Consider the following 7,559-nt stretch of genomic DNA (forward strand, 5'->3'; position numbering starts at 1 on the left):
ATCGTTCTAGATCACATTTGTGATTATGTCAAAGCCAATATGAATCGGTGTCGCAAATATCCTCGTTGTCGACATTGTAGGATCCAAAGGACCTAACCATAGTGAATCTAATTCACTAAATTGACTCATAAAGTTTTCTAATAGACTTTCGTTTTAGCACTCATTATATATAATACATAAGAATTATGATCATTGTCATAAATCATTGACGTAAAATGTCTTTAGAACATTGCAAGGTTCGATTGCTTCTCTGTCTCTAGAGAGCTTATGTGACATGAAATATAATGCCAATATGCAATATAAGTCGAGCAGTTACTTGCTCACTTGTGATGATCCAATCATCGTAGTCACAGAGGAATTTTATGACACTAATCCCATAATAGTTGTCAATTCCTTATAATTGCGTGAGTAATCTCACAGGCGGCTAAACACTCAATCTCACATGAGCGCAAAAGTAGAAAATATGGCATATGAATGCTCTTAATTTGTGTAAAAATTACTTTCCATAAGCAATCAAAGGTGTGTTGACCTCCCTGAGATCGTGCACGCATACTCAGCTTCTTTTGATGGACATGTTATGCAAATCAAAGTAAAAAACTATGATTCAATCCGCCAACAAAATATGGAGTATGTGTAAGTTAACCAAAAATCGAGACCATTCCGTAACTCCAAACCAACGGACTTGTCTAAGAAGTTGGAGGGGGGGGGGGGGGAGTAGTGCGAGGCACGCTCAAAACTACTAGACTAGGTCTAGACCCCTTAATTACCTTCCTGACATGAACATCACATATATTTTGGATGAACCTAATTATGAATCGATTTATGGTAGTTACGCCAAAACACATAAAATCCAATTCTAGAAAATAGAAAAAGAAGAGCAAAGCCACACCTTCTCTAAGAAGGTTGGCATGGAGTGTCGTGCCTCCCCCTGAGGCCGGCCACGTCACCGTGCCTTCGCGAGGCCTGTTTTGTCATCGTCTACTCACGTAGGAGTTTGGCGAGTTCGTGCTAGAATAAATTCTAGATCATATATAGTCCCAGACTTTATGATAATGACGAAATAATTCGAACCAAAATTTGCATCTAAGGAAGAATAATTGAATGGCTTACTAAAAACACACTTAGAAAATTTATTAATCCGTCGAGAGTTTCATCAAGGTTTATGATTTGACCTAATTTATAATAATCCAGTCAAAATAAAAACTAAGGCACCGTGCCTTTATAATAGGAAATTGATGCAGTTTTAGGCTTAAAACGTCAAATTCAAAGCCTCAATGTCTCTAGCAAAGCCCTTATTGCTACCGAATCCGCAATTGTGAGATTAGAATACAAGCTTCTATCTCAACTTCATCCGAAGGATTAGTCTCTAAAGACATTAAATATTTGTACCTCTATTGCTTGCATTGCAGTCCCGAACTCAGTGTTCATCGATCTATATCGAAAGCAATGTGCAATATTTGTAAATTTATGTTTGACTGAGGGATATGTCCCATGTGTGGTGTGGCTACCCTTGCCAGCGACGCCTCCCTGGCGTGTCCACAAGTTGGCACGGCCCCTAGGGCCCTATCCATGTCCCTTGCCGCCGCGACCATGCTGGAAACCCTTCCCACGGTTTTGTGGTGCAACATGCGCTTTCCTTTTGCCATTTTGGTGTTTTCCACCTCTTGCCGTGTTGAACTAAGATTTGTAAATCTTCTATGTTCCAATAGGTCTGGCATTGATATTAAGAAGAATCGCTCATGCCGCTCTATTGTCTTAAAATAATAATATGTGTGCGCTGATGATCTATGTAGTTCTTCTTACTATACACGAGCCTATATTGATTCACAATAATCGTGGTTGCATTAGGAAATATAGACAGCGTATTCTGGACCATGTTGTCAACACTGATGACAACACCACATAATTATAATCTCAAATATAGATTAAGCATGTCTCAATTGAAGTCAGTGACTGTTTGTAGTCAAGTGAGCGAACCCGCTCCCATTGGAGAGATTGTATGAACCTTACCATAACGTTTGCTCAGTGCGTCCCAAAATCTTGAAGGATCACTCTGTAATATGTATTGCCAACATAAAGAATAATCTAGGATTACTCTTATCTATGTATTACTAATGTAGAATGGGAGCAATATGGCGTCTCAAAAATCTGAGAGCTTATTAACTTCAATATAGCGCTAGATCTCTCAGCTATGAGAGTCTAATATGTTAAACTCAGGGCAAATCAGTTAATCACCCATAGTGGTAGAGGAGGATGAAATTTCCTTTAGATAAATAACCTCTGAAAATACAAATTTTTATGTCTGTCATTGTTTCCAAATCACAAACAATTTGTCTTCTTGTTTACGACTGTGCCATATACTGATACCAAGTTACACAATATGGCGACGATCATACCACATGATTTTAAACCATGCTACATCGGTTTGCCCAAAATATCACGTTCAAGAAAGGTGATATATAAAACTTTTAAAGGGATCATGGATCTTCAAGCTTTGAGTCTTCAAATCTTCGAGTCTTCAAAATTAACCTGTCAAAAACAATCTAGATGGCCTAAAGCAAACCAAGATTTTGAGAGCTAAAGTGCATGATAACGTGTTTAAGAAGAATGTAATATAACAATAGAAAGAATAGAGAGATAAACTGAGATTATTGTATTCATTGATAAGAGCTTCTATTTATAAATAATTACATAGACATCACATAATAAAATATGAATCCTATCACTAGTAGTAATGATAAATCTATCACTATATTGAACACTAATTCCTTATTCTATATGAAATAGACCAAAACACTATACACTATGAGTGAATATCCTAAAAGATTACCATTCTTTATTGAGAATTTATGTTTCTTATACGCGTCATTTTTGTTGGAGGAAAGTTGACAACTGCACATCGTTGCTCAATCTAATACAATCTTACTTATCGGAAAAAATGGATTCTTCAAGTAATGAGAACCCACATGCATGAAAATAGGGCAAGGACTAAGGACCCAGGACCCAGGACCAACTTTACATGGTTTGAATATAGAAGATGTCGACAGGCGGCTCCCTTCGGCATGGCTGAACTGGTGTCAAACATGGTTCAGGGACGGAACCACTTGGCGGGCTGGTAGGGCTATAGCCAAGCTGAAAATTATGCTGAAATATTACCAAGTATATGTACTACTCTTATTAAAGTTTGAGTTGGTGGAGTTGGCTAAAAGCCAAGTATAATTATCTTTAGACAATGCTGGTTGTGGGTTTGATTCTCACCTTCTTCTTTTTATTTTTCTTTTTTTTTCATCTCTGATTTTTCTCCTCCTTCCCAATTCTTTCATTTTTCAATCTTTTTGTTTGTTCTCTTTTTTTTCATCCCTAATTTTTTCTTTTTACCTTCCCAATTCTTTTATTTTTCAATTTTTTTCTCTATTATTTTACTTTACATTTTTGTCTACTATTAGTAAATCTATATTTATTTCTTTTTTCTTCTCTTTTTGTTTTTCTCTTATTTCATCCCTGTTTTTTCTCCTCCTTCCCAATTCTTTCATTTTTTAATTTTTTCTCAATTTTTTTACTTTACAGTTTTGTCTACTATTTTCTATTAATAAATTTATATTTATTTCTATTATCTCCTCAATTTTCTCACTATTTTTTTTGTTACAACATACTCTTTACAAATTCTTTAAATATTTAATTTTTTATGCCTTAAACCAGCCTTATCCATTCTCCCTTCCTAGTTCCGCCCCTGACATGGCTCCTCCTCCATCACATTCTTCCTTTGTTTTGATAGAAAAATCTCGTTCTCCGAAGACGGTCTCCTTATGTGCTCTTGTATAAAAGCCATCGATCGATCTCCCTTCTACATCTCTACGCACACTTAATTGACTACTTCTGCAATGGCTTCCACCCCAACAGAAATAGACTACGAGCTCCTTCCTTTCATCAGAGTTTACAAAGATGGCACAGTCGAACGCCTCATGGGCTCTCCTTATGTGCCCCCATCTCCTTGTGACTCCGAAACCGGTGTTTCATCCAAAGACATTATCATCTTACACAACCCCAAAATCTCCGCTCGTCTTTTGCTCCCTCAAACCCTAGCTGCAGAGAAAAATGTCCGAAGCCGAAAGCTTCCGGTTTTGATCTACTTCCACGGCGGTAGCTTTTGCTTTGAATCCGCCTTCTCGTCTGATCACCACCGGTTCCTCAACCGCCTGGTCTCGAAAGCTCAAATTGTAGTAGTTTCAGTCGAGTACAGACTCGCCCCGGAAGTCTCTATTCCCATTTGTTACCAAGACTGCTGGGATGCTCTTCAATGGGTTGCCTCGCATTCCGCAAATGAAGACGTGGCTGCTGCTTCCAAAGAACCATGGTTACTCAACTACGGCGATTTCGGTAGAGTTTATATTGGTGGTGACAGTGCTGGTGGTAACATCGTACATAACGTTGCAATGAAGGCAGGGGCTGAGGGCCTGAGTGTGAAACTCGTTGGGGCATTTATGTCCCACACTTATTTTTTGGGTTCCAAGACATTGGAGTCGGAGCCGAAAGGTGACGAGTTCAAGAACTATACGCCTTACGTGGTTTTGGGGGTTCTGAACCCGTCGACTCCGGGAGGGATTGATAGTTCGATGGTGAACCCAACGGGTCCGGGGGCTCCAATTTTGGCTGGGCTTGGGTGCTCTAAGCTGCTTGTGTGTGTGTCTAGCAAGGATCAGCTGAGGGATCGAGGTGTTTGGTATCATGATTTGGTGAAGGGAAGTGGGTTTAAAGGAGACGTTGAGTTATTTGAAGTGGAAGGAGATATACACGCTTTTCTTATATTGAGTGAGGCCGAGACTCCGAATGTTAAGAAAATGATCAACAAATAGCTTCTTTTCTCGTGTAGAGATCTTGAAGATGTGCTAGATTGATCCTATTTGGATGAAGATATGTAGTATAGATTTCTTTCATTTGAATAATAGTATGTCGTTGCTGTACGCACATTTTATGCTTTGAAATATTTTTATTTCTAATTACATACGTTAGCCTTTGATTGAATATTGAAAGATAAACCAAGACAATCGTTTTCAATTTGGGGTTTTTAACTTTTTATCCCATTCCATCCAATAAGTCAAGTCCTTGCTGCCAATCGACACGTACATCTTTTGAAATGTAGAATAAGTCAAGTTATAGGTCGTAAAATGCGAAAATTCTTCCCTAGATATAACTAGCTCATCACCCACTTTGATATGTTCTATGGAAGCATAAATTGTTCGGGTTTGTATACACTGGCTTATTATCGGGTTTGTGAAAATTGTTCGGAAATAAATTGGCCGGTATCTTGGTCAAAAGAAAGAAAGAAACGCTGATTCCAAACAATATCAAACAATGTTGTAACTAGAGCAATTAGTCCGTTGACATGAACATTATTTCTTTTCAAAACTTCCTTCTTGTACCAATTACATCTCTATATATTTAGATGTAAGTGAGAATTGAGCCAATAATCTAGACATCTTAGAGATTCTCAGCTAATGGAGATATATAGTAGTTGGTAATCCTAATGAACAAACGAGGTAAGAACTTAGTTTTTGTTTTCCGTTACACAACAGTCGGTGGACAAAAACTACAACATGAAACCTCTAAGAAATTCTTCTTCCAAGTTAATCGAAAGGGAGCTTCTATTCATACATCTAAAAACGGTATTTAGATTTTCTTACTCAGTAAACCTCTATTTTACTTTTATAGATACCTAAAATACTATTTAGACATCCATAGTTTTCCTAAAATGTCAAACATGTAATTTGATATATCAAAGCATACTACTATCTATTAATTTATTTCATACTCTATTTCAAATTCATCTATTATATACAACTCGAAAATGCATAATAATCACAAAAACTATCTTCTCAAATTAATTCAATCACTCTTTCACTCGTTTTCTAAATTCATAATAAATTGGTAAACTATATTTTTCATTCATTGATAGTAACATCAACGTATATGAAATAATTTCACCTCTAATTAACGAGTTTTGTTCATCAATATATATGAAATATTCTAACCTCTAATGAATGAGTTTTATTTTTTTACTCAAATCGAAGTTTATGAGAAATTCTAAATAGTTATATAGTTTATACATTAAATCGTCCACATTCAATTTGATGTTTATCAACTACATTAAAATTTTGACTAATGATGTTTATAAAAAATAAGGTAATCAATTAAATAATTTAATGCAATTTAATATCTCATTTTTGGATTGTCTAGCAATAAATATAAAAGATAATTATTTGCATATGTAATTTATAATAGATAAGAAAAATTATTTCATTTCTTTTATTTTTATTGCTATATGTTTTTTGGTAATTTTATATACATTGACTAAGTCAAAAATATTTAGGAAAAATAAATAAATTTCTAAGTATTATTTTAAAAAGTATGAATAGAAGCTCCATAATCGACATGGAACACGGTGAACATAATAGGAGATAGACAAGCTTAGATAAATAAAATTCGCAATAATAATATAACTATAATCGGGCCTCTGTAATACGGGCCCACTGAAAGAAGAAAAAAAAACCCAACCCACAAGCCGTAGCATCAAAACCCTAATCCTCCCCCCTCATATATTTCACTCCTCTCTCTCTCTTCCGCCCAAACCTTGCAGACACGCACACACAGAGACTCGGCAGCCACAAAACCCTAAGGCAACCATGGCGGCTCCCCCAATCAAATCGGTCCAGTGCTTCGGCCGCAAGAAGACGGCTGTAGCCGTCACCTACTGCAAGGAAGGCCGCGGCCTGATCAAGATCAACGGCTGCCCCATCGAGCTGGTGGAGCCAGAGATCCTCCGCTTCAAGGCCTACGAGCCAATCCTCCTCCTCGGTCGCCACCGCTTCGCCGGAGTGGACATGCGGATCCGCGTCAAGGGAGGAGGGCACACCTCTCAGATCTACGCGATCCGTCAGAGCATCGCGAAGGCGTTGGTGGCGTACTACCAGAAGTTCGTGGATGAGCAGAGCAAGAAGGAGATTAAGGACATTCTCGTCAGGTATGACCGTACTCTTCTCGTCGCCGATCCCCGGCGCTGCGAGCCCAAGAAGTTTGGTGGTCGTGGTGCCAGAGCTAGGTTCCAGAAGTCTTACCGTTAGAGCCTTTGCCTTGCCCTATGCTTATGCTTCTGTTCAGTTTAAGCGTTTTGGTTTCGTATTCGGAGCTTTTAGGGAGCTTTGTCATGGATTATTGTTGTTAAGTTTTGTTATGGATTTATAATTAAGTTTCTGGTGAAGGATGTTATGGATATTTATGCTTTCATCTATATGTGATGCTACTTTTGGGAACCGATGCTTGCTTCAGTTTGGTTTTGATTAGCGATTGTTGCGGTTAATTGTCGAGTTTTTAGTGTCAGGGCATTGGCTTGTTGCCTTGTGGGCTTTCTTCTTTTGATCATATTGTCTAGGAATTTCATTGAAAGTATGAATTATTGAATGTTGTGGCTGCCTTATCTTTTTTCAAGGGGTTTGATTACCCTGCTTTTTGTTTATTAGGATGAGACATTTGTGATCCTCCTTTTAAGATTCTTTTGTTTGGAA

At 37.6% G+C, this 7,559-nt stretch overlaps 2 protein-coding genes across 2 annotated transcripts; both read left to right on the top strand.

Moving 5' to 3' along the window:
• Positions 1-3,881: 3,881 nt before the first annotated feature.
• Positions 3,882-4,853, top strand: LOC126791854 (2-hydroxyisoflavanone dehydratase-like). The gene has a single exon (XM_050518348.1). It carries the CDS (start codon positions 3,882-3,884, stop codon positions 4,851-4,853), a length of 972 nt encoding a protein of 323 aa, XP_050374305.1.
• A 1,751-nt stretch (positions 4,854-6,604) lies between these two features.
• On the top strand, positions 6,605-7,307 carry LOC126790599 (40S ribosomal protein S16-like). Its single transcript, XM_050516906.1, has one exon. The coding sequence runs from the start codon at positions 6,681-6,683 to the stop codon at positions 7,116-7,118; it is 438 nt and encodes a 145-aa protein (XP_050372863.1). The 5' UTR covers positions 6,605-6,680; the 3' UTR covers positions 7,119-7,307.
• Positions 7,308-7,559: the final 252 nt, after the last annotated feature.

Source organism: Argentina anserina, chromosome 4, assembly GCF_933775445.1.
Source record: "Argentina anserina chromosome 4, drPotAnse1.1, whole genome shotgun sequence".
NCBI lineage: Eukaryota > Viridiplantae > Streptophyta > Magnoliopsida > Rosales > Rosaceae > Argentina > Argentina anserina.

What these genes read in the sequence shown, in the direction of transcription:
- LOC126790599 (XM_050516906.1), top strand. Translation starts at nt 6,681, where the DNA reads ATGGCGGCTCCCCCAATCAAATCGGTCCAGTGCTTCGGCCGCAAGAAG.
- LOC126791854 (XM_050518348.1), top strand. Translation starts at nt 3,882, where the DNA reads ATGGCTTCCACCCCAACAGAAATAGACTACGAGCTCCTTCCTTTCATC.